The sequence below is a fragment of the Ahaetulla prasina genome, chromosome 6 (assembly GCF_028640845.1).
Source record: "Ahaetulla prasina isolate Xishuangbanna chromosome 6, ASM2864084v1, whole genome shotgun sequence".
Lineage (NCBI taxonomy): Eukaryota > Metazoa > Chordata > Lepidosauria > Squamata > Colubridae > Ahaetulla > Ahaetulla prasina.
Window position 1 is genome coordinate 56,865,350 of NC_080544.1, and position 21,232 is coordinate 56,886,581.

The following is a 21,232-nucleotide window of genomic DNA, read 5'->3' on the forward strand; positions in this document are numbered from 1 at the left end:
CCCTTTTTATTGTACTAAGAGAGTTGTTTTCATTTCATTCACAATTTATGAAAGAAAACATTTAATGTAATAGTTCTATATATAAAATACATCTCCAAAACAATAGATTATATTAATGTTAATAAAATACAAACTATTTGACTAAATCTACATGTAAATGTGTATTGAATACTATTCTTTTGTCTTATTTAGAATAAATTGAATCAATAATTTAAACTATATCTGACAGGTGCTATAAAATATTCTGAATTTGTGAATATTTGAGATCCATTTTTAGGCCAAATAACATTACTGAACATGTAATGGGCCCACAGTGGTCCCACTAGTGTACCTCAACAATGTATCCCTTCTTTCCTGCTTTGGATTTGATAAAACTATTTTAGTCACACAAAATACTCTTTTTGAAGCTAAAATTAGGAATTCAAACAATATTAACATTTTGCTCTGATCATGGTAGTTTGCAAACTTCAATTTCCTGAAAATTGCAATTCCCTAAAGCTCAAATTTAGAAAAAGTGGTAGGAGAAAATTAAGAATTTTGGAAAGCCATATTTTATGATTTTGTGATTATCTACCCTGCCAGCCTGCCTGCCTCTCTCTCATATATATCTCTCTCTCATATATAGCCATGCTAATCAGGATTAATCCATACTGGATTGAAAGATATATAAATTCCATTGATACATTTCAACCCCAGATGCCTTGATGTCTGTCTGTCTGTATGACTTTCTCTCTCTCTCTCCCTCTTCCTCCCTCCCTCTCGCTTCCCTTCTCTCTCTCACACACAATAAATTTTATTCTAACAGATAGAATAAACTGAAACTCATTAAATAGAATCCTAATTATTATCCATGCAAAATCCTTCTGCTTTTTAAAAAAAAAAAATACATAAAAATGCATGGCTTCGGCTATATATAACTATTAAAAAGAGAGTACATTTTTCACAAAAATGTTTATTGACTGCAAAAATCAGTATTCTCTTAAAAGAAAATATGATAATAAGCTCTCTTTAATAAATAGAATTCATAATTTCTCTCTTTTTATTTTGTTTATCTAATTCTTAGGAGAACAGGAATTTTCTAGTATAGATTTACATTGTACATGGAAATTATATTTCATTCTGTTTTATATTTTAATATGGCTGTCAATCATTTTGTAATTTGCCTTAAAAAGAAGTATCAAGTAGGTTTGAAGAACACACTGAATAAATCTAGGACACAGTATACTGTTTGAAACAATGCTGAAAACATCTAAAAATCAAGCTTGAGCTGTCTGCTTCACAATAACAGCTTTGATATCAGCCACAGAAGTCAACCAAGAACATATCTGTCCTGCCCCCATCCACAACCAGCTTCTTATGTTTTGAAAGAGTATAAAGAAAGAATAGAGAACAAGATGTTCATAGTAGCCTAAGATAGGATTTCTAAGCAAGCTAGATTTTAGTCACCACAACACACTGGGCTAAGGAGAAGAATTTCTGAACTGGCTATAGAAACAGTAAATCTCAATTTTGATATGAAGACAGAAACTGGAGGGAGCCCAGAAATCAAAGAAGGGTAAAGATAAGTGGTCTTGGTTTAGGAGAATTTCTGGGTATTGATAATTTCCACACAGATCTCTCTTTCCCTGGGACTTATCGTCACACATTATCAGCTGTTTATCCTGCCAAAGGTGAGATGAGAAAAAAAAAATGTTTACTGCCTTATGGAGTGATTATGGCTGAGGTTATGGTTGTGGAAACCTTTGATCAATACACTGGAGGCAGATGTTTCTAAAACAACAGAAACAAGTTTACAAAAAGAAATGCTCTTTCATATTCTTTTGTAATGTAGCAAGAAAAAAAGTAGTTTTCAAAGCTCCTCTATTTTCTGTTGGGAAAAGCCAGAGAATGCTTTTCTTTATCTTCTTTTGCAATACTGAACTTTTTAATCAGGATTTCATTGTAAATCTTTTAAGTAGAACAGCAGAGTAATTTTTTAAAAAGTCATGTGGAAGATTAGGTGCAATATAATATTTATTTGTTTATTAAAAGCTTGTATAATAATTGCAAAAAATAATGAAAAGGATTTTAAAAATCAATGATTTTATCTCTGATGAATTAAAAACAGACACCTTGTACTGCAATATTTCTATAATATTTGCTAAGGTGGAAGACATAGAACGTAATTATGGAAATGAACAGAAATGAACATAAAGATAGCATCATTGTGTTAGTCAATTAAGCTGCACTGATCATGAAGACAGATAATATATCCATCTTGAATAACAGATATACAAGCACAGACTCAGCAATCATGGATTCACTGGAAAAATGGTATATTATAATTAATCCCCTCCTAATATTTTATCTACAAAATGATTATATCTTCTTATCATCAGAAGTTGCACAGATAACACTTCAAGGACTGCAAAACATTCTAGTACTAAGAAAACAATTAAAAAGTAGAACAAAATAAACATACTTTAAAAAAAAAAACAAGTCTGGATTTGTTGGGTGCTGAAAATGCTATACAATATTTATCTAGGTAATTGCATATGTGTATCAGAATGATAAACCTAGCTTTATCAAAGTTGCAGTGTGTAATTGAAAATTATAATCTCCTTTCCTGAATTGTGCTTGTACAGACTGTTCAAACTTTAAGAAAATTATACTTATTATTTGGTAGATTTCCCTAGGTACTCACATGCACCAAAGCTGCTTTGATGACTCGGCCAATGTCTTCTCTCCACTCTGGGATATCAGGATTGTGATAATCCAAATTGGGTGAGAACGATAACAATTGAGACTGAAAATATTCTGCAAAGAAAGAGTGTCACACTAAAATTCCAGTATGAACTATTATGGCTGTTTACATTGGAAAGGTTAAAATGCATTCATTAGAATAGAATAGAACAGAATTTTATTGGCCAAGTGTGATTGGACACACAAGGAATTTGTCTTGGTGCATATGCTCTCAGTGTACATAAAAGAAAAGATACGTTCATCAAGGTACAACATTTACAACACAATTGATGATCAATATATCAATATAAATCATAAGGATTGCCAGCAACAAGTTATAGTCATACAGTCATAAGTGGAAAGAGATTGGTGATGGGAACTATGAAACGATTAATAGTAGTGCAGATTCAGTAAATAGTCTGACAGTGTTGAGGGAATTATTTGTTTAGCAGAGTGATGGCCTTCGGGAAAAAACTGTTCTTGTGTCTAGTTGTTCTGGTGTGCAGTGCTCTATAGCGTCGTTTTGAGGGTAGGAGTTGAAACAGTTTATGTCCAGGATGCGAGGGATCTGCAAATATTTTCACGGCCCTCTTCTTGATTCGTGCAGTATACAGGTCCTCAATGGAAGGCAAGTTGGTAGCAATTATTTTTTCTGCAGTTCTAATTATCCTCTGAAGTCTGAGTTTTTCTTGTTGGGTTGCAGAACCGAACCAGACAGTTATAGAGGTGCAAATGACAGACTCAATAATTCCTCTGTAGAATTGGATCAGCAGCTCCTTGGGCAGTTTGAGCTTACTGAGTTGGCGCAGAAAGAACATTCGTTGTTGTCCTTTTTTAATGATGTTTTTGATGTTAGCTGTCCATTTGAGATCTTATAAAGTCATACGACAAAATTCTACATATAGGAAAAAAAACCCATAGAACCTTATATTCTCAGAAATGCAAAACATATCAAATATCTTGTATGTTTATTTGTATGTACATATATAAACATACATGTATATATGAGTGCTGTGTATGTACTGCGGAATTCTGAAAATCATTCTTGCTTTAGAGAAAATTTCCATTTCTCTCTGATGCTGAAAGTTGTTTCCAGTATGTCAAGCATCCACATAATACATCTAATTTATATTGTATAATTTATACAATATAAATTACTATGTATTTAATAAAAATGTATCTGATCTCCCTTTAAATTTCCAGTGAATTACGTGTCTCTATATGTTCTCCATATATAGAGAAGAAGATTCTATCCAGTATAAAAATCATTTATAGATAAACTCACAATCTTTCAAACAAAAGAATTTTAATCACATTCCATACAAAAAAAGTAGTGACGAATAATATTCATAAATAAATACAGGCATTTTCACATTAGCGTTCTTTGAACTTCACTTGGACTTCACCTGTGGATTTGACTAATCTCACAATGTTGTTTTCTTTGGAGTTGGCTTTCCTTGTTTCCAGCTCTGTTCCTGTTTCATTTCCTTGATGCAATTTTACAATGTGATTGATGATTCATTTTTCTATGGATAGGTTCTCACCAGTGGTGGGTTTCAAATTTTTTTACTACCAGTTCTGTGGGTGTGGCTTGGTAGGCGTGGTAGGGGAAGGATACTGTAAAATCTCCATTCCCTCCCCACTCTGGGGGAAGGTTACTGTAAAATCCCCATTTCCTCCCAATTATCTGGGACTTGGGAGGGAGAGAATAGATGGGGGCAGGGCCAGTCAGAAGTTTTACTACCGATTCTCTGAACTACTCAAAATTTCCACTACCGGTTCTCCAGAACTGGTCAGAACCTGCTGAAACCCACCTCTGGTTTTCACCTCATTTCAGGTCCCAGGTTCTGGGGTGAAGCCATTACTGCTCTTCTCTCCCCTGCTGTTCCTACAACTTATGTCCTCTTGTATGCGTGAGCTAGAATTTATTTCTGATCATCTAATCCAACTGTCACAACTACAGGAAAAAATGCAGAGGCCACTGTTGTGAGAGTACTACTTGTCTAAATTGTCAGCATGCTACCATCTCATTTTCAAAACTCATAGGATTTTTAATCCAATAGAGGAAAGTGGTCAGGAAAACTAGGATAGTAGTAAGTGGTTTAGCTGACATTCCCTTGCATACTTTCCTATAATGCTCAGATGATATTCTTTGCTCTCTCCAAACAATTCCATTGGAATTGTGGTTTTTTCTGCATTTTAATAGCAGCATAAGTGAATATAACTAGGGACGTGGTGGCTTAGTGGCTAAGACGCTGAGTTTGTCGATTGAAAGGTCGGCAGTTCAGCGGTTTGAATCCCTAGTGCCGCGTAATGGGGTGAGCTCTCGTTACTTGTCCCAGCTTCTGCCAACCTAGCAGTTTGAAAGCACATAAAAAATGCAAGTAGAAAAAATAGGGACTACCTTTGGTGGGAAGGTAACAGTGTTCTGTGCACCTTTGGCATTGAGTCATACTGGTCACATGACCACGGAGACGTCTTCGGACATCTCTTTGGCTTTGAAATGGAGATGAGCATTGCCTCCTAGAGTCGGGAACAACTGGCATGTATGTGCAAGGGGAACCTTTGCCTTTTTAAGTGAATGTAATGTAGTATGGTTTCAGGCTGTTTTGTGAGGCACTGGTATGGAAACAAAAGCTTTGGGATACCTTGAACATAGGACTGCACCCTTTATCCCAGGAGGATTCTGAGAGGGAGTCAATTGAAAAAGAGAGAAAAAGGAAAACAAATCTAAAACTTAAATGACAGACATAAATTGACAGGATATTTTTAAAAAAATAATTTCGCTAAGAAACTAAAAGAAAGGTTGAAATAGAATGCAGGAAGTTAATCAGATAATGATATAAATGATATAAATCTTTGTGTGACATGTGTCTCTTGCCTAGCATTCTAAACTGTTTTGGTTTCATCAATATTGTTCCGCAGTTAAACAGGACCAAGAGTAAAATGAGCAGCAGTTCCATAAACTAGTGTTTTCTTCTGTTATATTTGACATACTTTGTGCTCCACTGAGCACATCCTTAGTACTAGTAATCTGTTTTCCAAAAGCAAAGAGATACCTGTTTGTTAGCCTTATGTGCTGCCATGACTACATAATGTAGAACAAATCAGATTAAGGTAGCGACAGACAAATCAGGGTACAGCAATTCATGAGACATGAAGAAATCACTCCCAAATTAAATCCTTGCAGTAGAGCAAGGCTAATTTAAGTGGTAGACAAGTTTTATGTCTCATAAATGGACCACTTCTCTGACAAAAGGTTTCTTTGGCTTTTAGTAAGCTTCTTGCCTTATTTGTTTGCTTTATTCTTCATTTTTGCTGATAGTTCTGCTCTTCCTTATCATCTCCTATTTTTCTCCAATACTTCACTGTCTTTCTTCATTTTTGAAGATGTTTTTATTTGTTTTTATGTTTTCATGTTAACCCTAATTTGGACTTTAGAAGCAGAGATCCTGTGGCCTGACCTGACACTAATGATTTAGTTCAGAGAAGCAAAACTGGGACCTACAAGTACTCCAAACTTTGAGTACAGGCCCCAAAGATTTATCACCAAATTGAATGTTTTAACAGGACAAACAAAGTAAACTATTACATATATAGCTGGTGAATAAATCAGTTGAATTATATTTAAGTAAGTAATTTTAATTATGAGAGAGAAATGAAATTTAATTTCTCTAAAAGATGTGCGTCAAATGTACTTAGCCTGTGAGATAGTGCATACCCCTTAAATTGCTCAGATATGGCATGCTCTATATTTATCAATTCTAAGTGCGGATGGGGTGGGAGCAAAAGGTAATTTAATGCATATAGAAATGAATTGTGTCTCACTGCAGAAAGGAAAATGTTTGATCATATTAGGCTGGTATACATAAACAGAAATACATGCAATATACATGTACTTAGTCATCAGAATATTCTCTGTATAGTGGTATATATCATTTTGAGTCTAATTGTTTACTTGATACCAGTAACATAATGTAAACATCTCCTTTGTGTGTCTGCATGTACATATGCATGCATGATTGGCCCAAGGTCACCAAGTTGGCTTCATGTCTACGGTGAGAGTAGAACTCATGGTCCTCTATTTTCTAGCCTAGTGCTTTAACCATTGTGCCAAACTGGTTCTCAAAGCTTTCCCACTTATACACAATTTCCTAAAAGCATTCTTCCCCAGATTCTTTATAATTTATTTGGGTTGCATCTCTGAGCTTTCTTTATTGTTCAGAAGTGTCAGAAGATGCTGTGTTGGTGATACTACTATTTCCTATAACTCTTTCCATCACTCTGAATCCTTTCTAACTTCTGAATCAAAAAACAACAACAAAAAAACAACCCATGGACTGTCTGCAGAATGTCTTCTTTTGGAATTTAATAAAACTTGAAGATTACAGACAGCTGAAAAAAATGGACAATGAAACACTCATCTCTTTTCATCAGCAACCTTGTGATTAAGGTAAGTACCATAACACTGTCCTTCACTAATGTAAGTCTTATATTTTTTTTCTTTTCAAAGAAACTTTTAAAAGTCTTTCAAGATGATGAAAAAGATGATGAAAATGCAGAGTGAGTATGTATTATCTGTATGTATATGTATATTCATAAATATACTTTATATGTGTGCGTATTTGTACAAATGTGTGTGTTATGTTCATGTATATGAATGTATGATGTGCACTCATACTAAAACTGTTCCAGCTCAGCTTATATATTCCAGCCTTCAAAAGTGAATCTTTTATAAAACAGCACAGCATGAAAATTTGATCCAGAGTTTCTACTGGAATGAAAAATACTTTTACATGCAGTTTTTCCATACTATTAACTCCTTATATATGCCTAACTTGATTTATGCCCTGAACATTATCAAGTAATTTGGGGTTGCCACATTCTAAATGTGGGTGAATTTTCATAATTTTTACTTCCAAAAGCCATCAAAAGCATCAGTGTCCTTTTATGATATACATTGTGATTGCACCTCCATTCAGAAACACACATGTGCTCCAAATAATGTGGCACATACGATAGATTCAGAAATATACGTAGAGAGTGGTGTTAGTGCTCAAATCACAAAAATAGTATCACATTGTGATACAACTCTACCACTTTCTTTCATATTTCTGATATCACAGCATACATATAAAAGGGGAAGACACCAGAAACGTCGCAGCGAGAAGGACGGGGAAAAGCGAGCTCTGCCGAGCTTTGCAAATCCCTGGACCAACTAACCGCTGATTGAGGGGTCTTCAGACCGGAGCTGTCCTGTAGGGATGGTGAAAAAAAAGACGCATCTCGGACGGCCGAGAGGAACTGGCAAGTTCCTCGGAGGTTGGAGGAAATCTCTTTGACTCAGTGGTGAGGGAGATGGCTGCCCTCACTAAGCTGGGGCAACTGGACCAAGTTATTGAGCAGGAGAGTGAATTAGATGAAATATCGAAGCCGGGTGACCGAATACCAACTCACAAAAAAAAACACAACACTCTAAATTTGACATTTGCGAAAAAAAATTGGCAGTGGAATAGCGGCTAAATTAAGAAGGACTGCAAATATTGCAAAACAAAAGAAATGGAAGCAGTACCCAAAGACTCGAGAGAAATTTGACTTTTAAAATTGAAGTAGAGACCCCTCAAATAAAAAAGGAAAAATAAGGGAACCCCTAATCAAAGCTGGAAAATTTGGAAAATTTGGAAACTTAAAATTGGTTACAGACTACAAAAATGAAAAAATGAAAAAATGGAGGATTTAAAACCACAACGTGGTGGAATATCTCTGATTTTCTTTTTCCTCAATGAATTTGAACTAAGTAAATTGGGATATGGATTTTAAACGGGACTAATTGGAAAAATAAAAAGTTAAAGCAAAACAAGGTGCGGCTCTAAGTAAAGGAAACAAAATGGATACCTTTGCTAATTGTGGTTTAGAACTGTGGATTGGAAAGTGACACCCTTAGGCAGAAGAGAAAATTATGTGGACTAACATTTATTGTGGAAAACTTTTCTACGGCAGTGATAAGGCTGGTGAGAACCGAAAGGGGGGACTTTGTCAATAAACTGTTTGACTTTGATAATAAGAACTCCAACTTTAAAAAAATAGCACAGGGAATAATTGAAATGATGAAAAAGATGCATATGACTTTTAAGCAAGAAATAAAAGAAATAATCACAAGACCATATGGAAAACAGGATCCAGAAGAAACAAGAGCTGCTCAGGAAGTGACAGTAAACAAAGAATCCATGAAGCAAGAAAGGACGTTGGTAGAGGAAGAAAAAAATACCGATGATGAACTATTAAGTGATTATATAATTTTAAAACAGTTTAAGGGGAGAGGTGAAAGAATTTCTAGAAAGGGGGAAAATAAAAGAGGAAATAGCACAAAGAAGCTGATGAAAGTAAATGAAAAAATACTGAAAACAAGAAGGCAGGAAAAAGAACAAGGTGGGAAGGAAGGAACAAGGGAAGAAAGACAGGAAGGGAAAAAATACAAAGTCAAAGGACTACATAGGGATTAATAGAGAGAAACAAAAAATTGGTGAAGAGGAAAAAAAGGAGATTGGATAGAAATATAATGCTGTACAATGTAAAATGCTGTACAATCAGGCCAGAAATGCACTAACAAGGGAGATAAGAGCAGCAAAAAGAAGCTACTCTGAAAAGCTAAAGAATCAATTTTCAGCAAATGAACCAGCAAACATGTGGAAAACTCTTAAAAATATCACCGGCTATGGCAAACCTCCTTCCCAGGCTGAAGGTAATCAACAACTGGCAGATGACCTGAATGAGTTTTACTGCAGGTTTGAAAGGAAACTACAGCCACTTATCTCCACAACCCCCATCTCAGACACACCAACAACAGCCAAGCCTCCTACAACTGACCCCATTTCATTGGGTTCACAACCCCTAGTGATCACAGAAAAGGAAGTGCAGGACCTATTTCACAGACAAAAGCCAGGAAAAGCTCCAGGCCCAGACAAGATAACTCCTTCTTGCTTAAAAGTCTGTGCTGACCAATTGGCCCCCATCTTCACCCATATTTTCAATAAATCACTAGAGATGTGCTATGTTCCTTCTTGCTTCAAACGCTCTACCATCATCCCAGTGCCGAAGAAGCCCACCATCAAGGAACTGAATGACTACAGACCAGTTGCTCTAACATCTGTAGTCATGAAAACCTTTGAAAGGCTAGTGCTTTCCTACCTGAAAACCATCACGAATCCGCTCTTAGACCCCTTGCAATTTGCATACCGAGCAAATAGATCAACAGATGATGCTGTTAATATGGCTCTGCACTACATCCTACAACATCTTGAGTCTCCAAAGACCTATGCAAGGGTCCTTTTTGTAGACTTTAGTTCAGCATTCAATACCATCATTCCAGACATTCTTCTAACTAAGCTAAAACCAGCTACAGGTACCGGAACAGACTTGTAAGTGGATCACAAGCTTCCTAACAAACAGGAAGCAGCAGGTGAAGCTAAGCAAGATCACATCGAATACCTGTACAATTAGCACAGGGGCGCCCCAAGGCTGTGTGCTCTCCCCACTTCTCTTCTCTCTGTATACCAATGACTGCATCTCCAATGATCCATTTGTTAAGCTACTGAAGTTCGCAGATGACACAACAGTGATTGGTCTCATTCGAGACAATGACGAATCCGCATATAGACGAGAGGTCGAACGACTAGCCTTGTGGTGCAACCAAAACAATCTGGAACTGAACACACTCAAAACCGTAGAAATGGTGGTAGACTTTAGGAAAAACCCTTCCATACTTCCACCTCTCACAATACTTGACAACACAGTATCAACAGTAGAAACCTTCAAATTTCTGGGTTCTATCATATCGCAAGATCTCAAATGGACAGCTAACATCAAAAAAATCATTAAAAAAGGACAACAAAGAATGTTCTTTCTGCGCCAACTCAGTAAGCTCAAACTGCCCAAGGAGCTGCTGATCCAATTCTACAGAGGAATTATTGAGTCTGTCATTTGCACCTCTATAACTGTCTGGTTCGGTTCTGCAACCCAACAAGAAAAACACAGACTTCAGAGGATAATTAGAACTGCAGAAAAAATAATTGCTACCAACTTGCCTTCCATTGAGGACCTGTATACTGCACGAATCAAGAAGAGGGCCGTGAAAATATTTGCAGATCCCTCGCATCCTGGACATAAACTGTTTCAACTCCTACCCTCAAAACGACGCTATAGAGCACTGCACACCAGAACAACTAGACACAAGAACAGTTTTTTCCCGAAGGCCATCACTCTGCTAAACAAATAATTCCCTCAACACTGTCAGACTATTTACTGAATCTGCACTACTATTAATCGTTTCATAGTTCCCATCACCAATCTCTTTCCACTTATGACTGTATGACTATAACTTGTTGCTGGCAATCCTTATGATTTATATTGATATATTGATCATCAATTGTGTTGTAAATGTTGTACCTTGATGAACGTATCTTTTCTTTTATGTACACTGAGAGCATATGCACCAAGACAAATTCCTTGTGTGTCCAATCACACTTGGCCAATAAAATTCTATTCTACTCTATTCTATATAAGACAAGCAAAGAGAGCAAGAAATTTTAAGAAAAAAAGAGAAGGGAATTGAAATAAATTAAAGGTTGAAATATTAATGAGATGGGAATATATAAATATTAGACTCTTTGAAATGATGGAAATGCCTGCTTGTTTTTTATTTTCTCTATAAGATTATGAATAATAATTTTAAAACTGTTATTGAAATGTAAAGAGATGAATGATGCTGATGCTATGGAGATTGAAAAGAAAGAAATTAGATAGATAGAAGGGATAGATTTGGCTAAAGATTAAAATTGGGGATGGAGGGTTAGATTAGAATTTTTAAGAGAAATGCAAATAGGGAAATAAAAAAGGGGAATGAAAATATATTGATAAAAGCATATAAGAGGTGTTGGAAAAAATGGGTACCTGGCTGATATTTTGTTCAGAAAAGATACATTGTATGTTGTTGTTTGTGTGTAAAAAAAATTCTCAAAAAAATACATATAAAAGGGGTATAACTTGCATACAATGGCTGCTTTGGTCATCTACCTTCCCTTGATCCATTCTGCAAATGGCTCTGATTTACAGAATGTGCTTCAATAACTGAGATACATTAGAATAAATAATTCACATCATAATTGATTCAATTTCAAATTTAAGATTTTATTTCCAACAAAACCAGAAATATAAGATGGCATGATTAACACAAGCATATGTCTTGCACACTGATTCAAATATTCCTAGTACTGTATAACTTAAAAGATGGATTGTTAATATTCAGGAAGCCAAAAGCTAATTTTCAATGTGATTTTTCCCCAATAAAACAGGATAGATGCATGGCTATGACTATGACCTTACTATGATACTATACTATCCAATCATTAAAATAATTTGTTTTGAAGTATTTCTGAAAAATGTAGTGAGTCTGAGTGCTGAGCGCTCAGCTGAGTGCTGAGTTCCTTCTTTCTCATATCTCTTTCCTTAAAAAATTATTATCAAATATGTTTTAATTCTACCTTGAAAGTATAGTTTAGACCTCTTCGTCAGATCTTCCATTTCAAAACTTAGATTTGAGGAAAGCAGGTATACAAACCTCTTCAACTGCCTTTTGTCAACTCACCATGCACAGCAATGTTTCTGGTGTCCTGGATAAGGATGTTGCCAGCTGAGACTTGCACTGTGATAGTATTCAGTCCTTCACTGGTAAAGATATAAGAGATGCTGCTATCCAAGGTGATGAATGGCTGTAAAAGTGACATGCAGTTAGCAACAATTCATTAATTTATTCATAGTCATTTCATTAACTATTGCCCCCAAGATTTCAGAATTGTGAGACAAAAAACACTAGTATAAATGTAGATATACCATTAAATCTGTATTTTTGATGGGTAAGCAGTACAAATGAGACCAGTACCTAAGATAGCTAAAACCAGCTTAGGCAATCTTCTGCATCCCATTGCTTTTATAATAGAACAAATCAGTGGTGATTGAAAGCTGAATCCATTTCTACAGAAATTGGCATCTATATAAGGCTAATCTGGCCGGGATACAATTTTTTAGAATGAACCAGCTAAAGAAATGTTCTATCTTTTTCTTTTCATTCCAAGTAAATCCATTGTCAAGGCAATATGAGATCTTTCCCTTGGAAAAAAAAATACAGCTATTGTTCACTAGCAGTAATGATTGTACAATTGCAGGGTGATTACCAATTACTCTTTGTAGCACAATGTGAAGGATGCTGTGAACTGTGAGATTTCCATAGGAGTATTTGTACAACTGCAATGGTCAGCCATTGCAATCTTTTTACATGTCTTTCCCATCTAATCTTGCTATATTGTAAGTTTTCTACTGCTCTTTGAAGAAGGATTCCTGACAGAGCGATATGCATTTGGGGAATGCCCATGGAAGTTCACTGATCTTTTTCCCCCAAAAAGTGCTCATTATCAACACTTGTCCTTGATATCTTTTTCGTGTGATTATTTAGAAATTATCTCCTCCAGGTAAACTTCTCTCACGCTTCTTTGCTTATATCAGAATTCCTGAGATAGAGCTTGCCTGGCTCTGTGTTTATGTGCTATAATATTATTTTTGATGCTATCAAAAAATCCAGTTTTCTTTTGAAAAATTTACCTTCTTGGTAGTTGTTCCATTATCATGGCTGTTTTCACCTTCATCATAGAAGTTTAACATTCTGTTCGTTCCTTCAATTTAATTCCAGCACTGAGGTCTGGAAACTAGCTCTAAATTAAATCAAGGAGTTTAAGGTTCATTTGTTCAAAACCTATTAGATATCCAGATTCATTTATTAAACTGAGATGATTCTATTCCAAGCAAATTAGCCTTTTGGTATATTGCAAAAATAGTGGACTATCACTTCACTACAACAATCCTATTTAAATAAATGAATGGGTAAATAAAATCATGGTCTGAAATTGTACTGTATAATTACACAGATACTTTTAATATAGGATGGTTCAATGAAGCTAAACAGAGACTAAAATCTCGTTTGCACCAGTCACTTCATGGCTTTAGTTGAATCAGAAACTGACTGAACTAGACTAATCCAAAGAAGGTTGAAAAATACAATGTCTTCAGTTAAGGAAGAATTGGCCCAGGTTTTTTTTCCCTGACTGCTTTTACTACTATTCAGTTTGGAATTTGTTATGTATCATGGGGGTGGGGGGAATCCTTGGTGCTATATGAAGGATCATTCTTAGTTTATCATTGGTTAGCCAGATAGCAAGAAGGGAAGAATACAGATTCATAAGTTTATTTTTTTATTTTATTTGCCAAGAAAGTATTAGGTAATATATATAAGTATAAGCATGGATTATGGGAACATTAGGACAGGGAAGGTAAGCATGCTTGTGGTCTTATGCATGCCCCTTACAGATCTCTTAGGAATGAGGTGAGGTCAGCAGTAGATAGTCTTAGGTTAAAATTTTGGGGGTTTTGAGATGAAACCACAGAGTCAGGTAGTGCATTCCAGGCATTGACCACTCTGTTGCTGAAGTCATATTTTCTGCAATCGAGTTTGGAGTGGTTCACTTTAAGTTTGTAGCTATTGTGTGCTCATGTATTGTGGTTGAAGCTGAAGTAGTCACTGACAGGTTGTTGTAATGGAGAGCCAGATTGGTGTGGTTGTTAAAGCAAAAGACTAGAAACCAGGAGATCGTGAGTTCTAGTACTGCCTTGGACATAAAGCCAGCTGGGTCACCTTGGGCCAGTCAGTGTCTCTTAGCCCTAGAAAGGAGCCAGGACAAATTAGTTCTGAAAAACCTTGCTGAGAAAACAGCAGGAAGCAAAAAATCAGGAAGCTTCTAAGAATCAAACTGATTAAGTGGAAGAGAAAAAGACAGAGAAAGAAAAATCAAGTACACAGCACAACTATTTCTGATATGTGAACTGAGCACTTTCTCAAAGACAGGTAAAAAAAAAATCTTCATATTTTACTCTGATAGTTGTTGCCAGCTATAGGGGGTGGTGCCCATGTCCATTTCATGGCCCTTGAGTCAGTTTGTCCAAAGACATTTCCATGTTCATGTGGCTAGTATGATATCACAGAGCACTGTTACATACGTACCAGAGTGGTACCTATTTATCTACTTGCATATGCATTCTTTGGAACTTGTAGATTGGCAGGACCTGGGGCAAGGACCAGGAGGTCACCCTGTCATATGGCACTCGAGTTCTTGAACCTGGGTTGCTGACTTTCCAGCCAACAAGCCCAGTGTTATAACTGCTGAGCCACTGCACCTCAATAGCAGAACTTGATGAAATGCATTCTATATTCTTTGAAAACAGAAAAGGGGCTGGTAAAATGAGAAATTACTTGTCAGCAACCTTAACATTTGTATGTAAAGCAAAAATACAATATTTTGCCAGTCTGAATGACAAAACAAATTCACTAGAGTGGGACTACTTCCAATGACTTACATTTTTTATCAGCATGATCTTTTTATAGTACAAAGAAACCAAAAAGTTTAAAATTCACAAAGTTGTTTGTACTTGGTTAATTGCATTGCTGGTTTGCAATCTGTCTGCAGACAAAAATCTCCAGCCCTGCAATCAGAATTTCCAATGTGCTCATACAATGTGCAGAAACTATTTTGCATTTCGTTTTTTTTATTTCTTTTTGTCACAACAGTATACACAAACAATTGTCATAGATAAAACAACATATCTTGAAGAATATATATATATATATATGTAAAAAAAATATGCATCAACTATATTAATTTGATATAATGAAAGGAACAATAGGACAGGAACGGTAGGCACTTTTGTGCTCTTATGCACACCCCTTTATAGTTTTAAACAAGGATATTTACATAAAGTGGGTTTCTTCTTTTTACTAATAGTATTTTTCTGCAGATCATTGGAGTTCGTATAAAGAACGCTGAGATCCTTCTCCAAATCTCATGAGCTCCTGGCACTCGAGACAATAGTCCCTAAAGTAATGCTTGTAGAGAGTGCATAAATAGAAGTCAGAGAGTGATAACAACTAGTGGACCCCTGAAGAGTCAACAAAGCACAAAAGCCCAGGGAGCTTTTGAGCCCAACAGCAGTTCTTCTGCAGCTGTTTTAAATCCATGTTGTGAATAAATGGATTTTTATCAGTGGAAAATTATGAAACAGGCTGGCTATATGGCAGTCCTATTTAGTTTTTAATTCTATCATCCTATGATTATCATCACTTTGTAAAACCAAATATTCTTCCAGCTTTAAATTTTGGTGATATTTTGGATTCACAATTTGATGTTTATTGGTGATGCATATATAAAATTTAAAATGCAGATACAAACTTTGTTTCCCAGATACTGATACAATAATGCTAAAGAAATATCCATTTGGAACTAAAAAAAAAACATTATAAACTTATACACCAATTGTCCATACAAATTTATGTTTAAAAGAATCTGAAAACACTCCTATGCCCTTTGAAGAAAGTGATAGATACAGGCAGTGGTGGAATTCAATTTTTTTTTTACTACCGGTTCTGTGGGCGGCAGGGGAAGGATACTGCAAAATCTCCATTTTCACTCCACTCCAGGGGAAGGATGCTGTAAAACTTCCATTCCCTCCCCACTCCAGGGGAATGATACTACAAAATCCCCATTCCCTCCCCATTCCTGGGGGAAAGATATTGCAAAATCTTCATTCCCACTGGACTCTGGGGCCAGCCAGAAGTGGTATTTCCGGTTCTCCGAACTACTCAAAATTTCTGCTACCGGTTCTCCAGAACCTGTCAGAACCTGCTGAATTTCAACCCTGGATATAGGTCTGTCTTTAAGCTAAGGCCAAGATGGCACTGGCTTAAGGGTATCAAATTTTAGGGACCACCAAAACTAACAAGATTCTGAAAACACTATAAAAAAGCAAGTAATAGCGTACTCTGAGTCAGCATTGCCACTTGAAGGTTAAATGTACTTTGTTGCCATATGTAAAAAATATGCATCAACTATATTAATTTGATATAATGAAGGGAACAATAGGACAGGAACGGTAGGCACTTTTGTGCTCTTATGCACACCCCTTTATAGTTTTAGGATATTTACAAGGATATTTACATAAAGTGGGTTTCTTCTTTTTACTAATAGTATTTTTCTGCAAATTATTGGAGTTCGTATAAAGAACGCTGAGAACCTTCTCCAAATCTCATGAGCTCCTGGCACTCGAGACAATAGTCCCTAAAGTAATGCTTATAGAGAGTGCATAAATAGAAGTCAGAGAGTGATAACAACTAGTGGACCCCTGAAGAGTCAACAAAGCACAAAAGCCCAGGGAGCTTTTGAGCCCAACAGCAGTTCTTCTGCAGCTGTTTTAAATCCATGTTGTGAATAAATGGATTTTTATCAGTGGAAAATTATGAAACAGGCTGGCTATATGGCAGCCCTATTTAGTTTTTAGTTCTATCATCCTATGATTATCATCACTTTGTAAAACCAAATATTCTTCCAGCTTTAAATTTTGGTGATATTTTGGATTCACAATTTGATGTTTATTGGTGATGCATATATAAAATTTAAAATGCAGATACAAACTTTGTTTCCCAGATACTGATACAATAATGCTAAAGAAATATCCATTTGGAACTAAAAAAAACCATTAGGTTTGACCTTCTGTTTCCCTTTCCTGATAAACTTATACACCAATTGTCCATACAAATTTATGTTTAAAAGAATCTGAAAACACTCCTATGCCCTTTGAAGAAAGTGATAGATACAGGCAGTGGTGGAATTCAATTTTTTTTTACTACCGGTTCTGTGGGCGGCAGGGGAAGGATACTGCAAAATCTCCATTTTCACTCCACTCCAGGGGAAGGATGCTGCAAAACTTCCATTCCCTCCCCACTCCAGGGGAATGATACTACAAAATCTCCATTCCCTCCCCATTCCTGGGGGAAAGATATTGCAAAATCTTCATTCCCACCCCACTCTGGGGCCAGCCAGAGGTGGTATTTGCCGGTTCTCCGAACTACTCAAAATTTCTGCTACCGGTTCTCCAAAACCTGTCAGAACCTGCTGAATTTCAACCCTGGATACAGGTCTGGCTTTAAGCTAAGGCCAAGATGGCACTGGCTTAAGGGTACCAAATTTTAGGGACCACCAAAACTAAAAAGATTCTGAAAACACTATAAAAAAGCAAGTAATAGCGTACTCTGAGTCAGCATTGCCACTTGAAGGTTAAATGTACTTTGTTGCCATATGTAAAAAATGGGTGCTGATGTAATTAAAATTACTTAATGTGTAAATAGGTGACAATGCCTGAGAAAATAACAGTCATTAAGTGTCTATGGGAAAGGAAGCATATTTGGGACAAACAGAATGCCTATCTATGTCTAGCTGCATGCCATGAGTTTGTGAAAATGGACATGTATGAAGGATGAAATATGTGAAACCCTTCCTAAGATCAAAAATGGCGAATGTTTATTCAACAAGATTTATTTCTCAACCTGAAGACGATGATGGTTTCAAATCAAAGACAGCAAGGTACCAGACATAGTTTTCACAATATAGCATGGCTTATAACAGATAAGCTGGATGAGGCAAAGACACTCTGTTAGAAAAAGTCCCTGGAGATCTGATAAAAATAATAAAATGAGACTGGCCAAATTTTGGTCCTATCTTGCTTCTTCTGGAAGTCCAATCTAGCATTTAAATTGCACAATTATGCATGAATGATTTAAATGTGTAAATGACTGGCCATTATTAATTCAGAAACTGAAAACAGGTGTAAACAGAAAATAAAAAATCCATTTGTTTCTACATTTCTTTCTGAAGCTCCAATAAAACAAGCCAAAGAACTACAAATAGTACTGGAAATATTTTTCAGCCTTCAGGTGCTTGAATTTTTTAAAGAATATTTTAGAATATGACTCTGGCAAAGTGACTCTTTTAAATATTGCAATGGCTATAACTTTTTAAACAATTAGTCTCCTATAGGAAAACCAGGCAATTAGCATTCTTCCAAGTTTTATAGTATAATTTAAAAAGAGGCTTTACTTAATTACACAACATACATTTTGCTGTTAGATTCACAGATCTAATACTAACATCTCCAGATATAGCTGGGAAATTTTTCTCTCATTTCCTAGGAATTGTTGCCAGTTACTGCAGATAATATTGACCTAGAAAAAATAGTAAATTGGCTTGCTGTAAAGAAGATCCAATAGTATTTATCACTAGGTATTACTGTCATGATTCTTTAAATTTTCCAGTTTTATTCTGCCAAGGAAATACTTGCCTTCTTTTCCATCAATTTCCTGAACATGTACTATAGACTCTTTCATATTTTAGTAGATTTCAGGAATTCTTGGACTCAAGTGTATTGTCAGGCAAGGGTCTGAATTTAAAATATATATCACGATGGGAATATCAGTAGGTGGCAAATAATGTTTCATAGGAGCTTGTGTCTAGTATACATTTCAAAACCTATTAGGGTTCCAAAAAACTTCAGTGAGCAGCTTAAAACAACTGTATATTCATGTGCTTAAAACAAGCCAAAATTTTTTTGGATTTGTTGAACAATCTTACTGAAGTATACATTTATCATCTACAAAGAGTATCAGACTCAGCAATCATCAAAACCATTTTTTTCCCCAAATTTAGCTTCAGAAATACACTAGCTAATAATTGTATATGTAACTAGTAACTGTCATTGAGCATTCATGTAGACCTTTGACATGTGTCCAAAGACAGGAACACACAGCATGGGCAGACAAGTGCAGAGTTGTTCAGAGTTGTTTAGCTTGAATTCACAGAGACCAAAAGTGATTTGATTCCCAATGGCTTTAAAATATGAGTCAGATTCTTAAATTCTATGCATAAGCAATCTCTTGTTAGGAACACTGTTTAGTTGATCACCAGCCATTTTTAAATGCTGAGCAGAAACCCAGAATTATCCACTATATACAATGGGGTATAATTTTGAATTCTACTAGTAATAATAGCTTCTAAACATAATGTTCCAATAACAGACAACTGCACATTGCAAAGACTCCTGAAAACAACCGCACGAGATAGGATAAAAGGGGAAAAAAAGAAAAGAAAGAAAAGAAAGTTTGGAAAGCGAAGAAGCTGTTTTGACAGTAATAGAAAATTATACTGCTTTATTGCAGTTCCAGGTGGCATTCTCTTTTCAGAATCAGGATGAATCAATATTTAATCCTGCCAGAGAAAATAAATATATTTCTAATAAATGGAACAAACCTTGCTATTGTTACCAAACCACCAGAAGTAAGTGAGGGTGCCTGACTGATTTGGCCAAACTATAGCCGTGAGATTGACTTCCTTATTTCTGATGGCCACAAAAGGGACACTCAGGTGGACACGTTCCACTGGACCTGTAGAAGGATAATAACACACATCACAGACCTGTTTTTATTCATATCTTAGGGGGGGTTAAAAGAAAAATAAAATTAAGCAAAAGAACAGGTAACAACCCCTTTTTCTTCTTGGCACGTCTATCTGGTTAAATATACAGTGCTAACTATTTAAAAATAACAAAGATGTCACATCTGAAGGAAAGCAAGCTGAGGAAGGCTATTGCAATGACTGCTATTGCATTGTGATTGTACCAAACTGTGATCAATGTAAACAGCTATAAATTAGTTTGAAGTTTGAAACACCCACTAGCAATAACAACTACCTCAAACCAGAATTCCCCCCCAAGCTTTTGGAGAACTGCTGAAATACAAATTAACCCTGGAAAAAGAGGTGAAGTCCCAGATAACTACAGGGCAGCATTCCGTCTGTATCTTCAAAAAGATAGGAGAAAGAAAGAAGATCCAGAAAAGTACAGATGGATCATCCTGATATATTGTAGAACCCTTTATAAACAGAGTTTTTAAGAGTTTTTTAAAAAAACCTGATAGGTAAAGTGGTAAAGTCAGCATGGATTTTTCTGGAATATATCTTATCAGATTTGATCTGTTAATTTCCTTCCACAAACTGCTGGAACATTTTAAATGCCATATTTCATCATTTCAACAAAACTGAAATGAAAATATCCCGATATTTTTCTTAACAAAATAGGTAACAGTGAGTTGGATTGTATGCTTTCTCAATTAAGTGACTACAGAACTAGGACATTTGCATATTGCAAAACTAAATGGACAGAAATATTAATAACTCAGAAAACAGAAATACACTTCAAAACAATGGTAAAAAGCAAGAGAAATATGAAGAAAGTAATAGTGAACTTCATTTAACATGGTAAGTGATGTGGTTATTCAAAAAATAAAAACCAATGCACAGATGTAGGTTGAGGAACACCTGAGTAGGGGTAATGGTACATACATACAGGTATTTATATTGATGTATGTATATAGGTAAATATTTGTATAGATCTATAGCTATATTGTTTATATGGTAACTTTAATCCCAGTAATGGATCATAATTTTTATGCTCTGAATGGGCTTAGTAGACCTGACAGGATTTCTTTCTAAAAGTGTCTTTCAGTACTACCAACCATGGTATCCTTCTG

The 21,232-nt window shown here is 35.7% G+C and overlaps 1 protein-coding gene across 1 annotated transcript in view; it reads right to left on the bottom strand.

The window, feature by feature from the left end:
• The window catches only part of SORCS3 (sortilin related VPS10 domain containing receptor 3), a 603,184-nt gene that overhangs the window by 16,349 nt on the left and 565,603 nt on the right, over positions 1-21,232 (bottom strand). The window contains exons 20-22 of the mRNA XM_058189116.1: positions 19,956-20,089; positions 12,365-12,488; positions 2,684-2,796 (exon numbers count right to left, since the gene is read on the bottom strand). Coding sequence (XP_058045099.1) covers positions 2,684-2,796; positions 12,365-12,488; positions 19,956-20,089 — 371 coding nt within the window. The remainder of the gene's footprint in view (positions 1-2,683; positions 2,797-12,364; positions 12,489-19,955; positions 20,090-21,232) is intronic.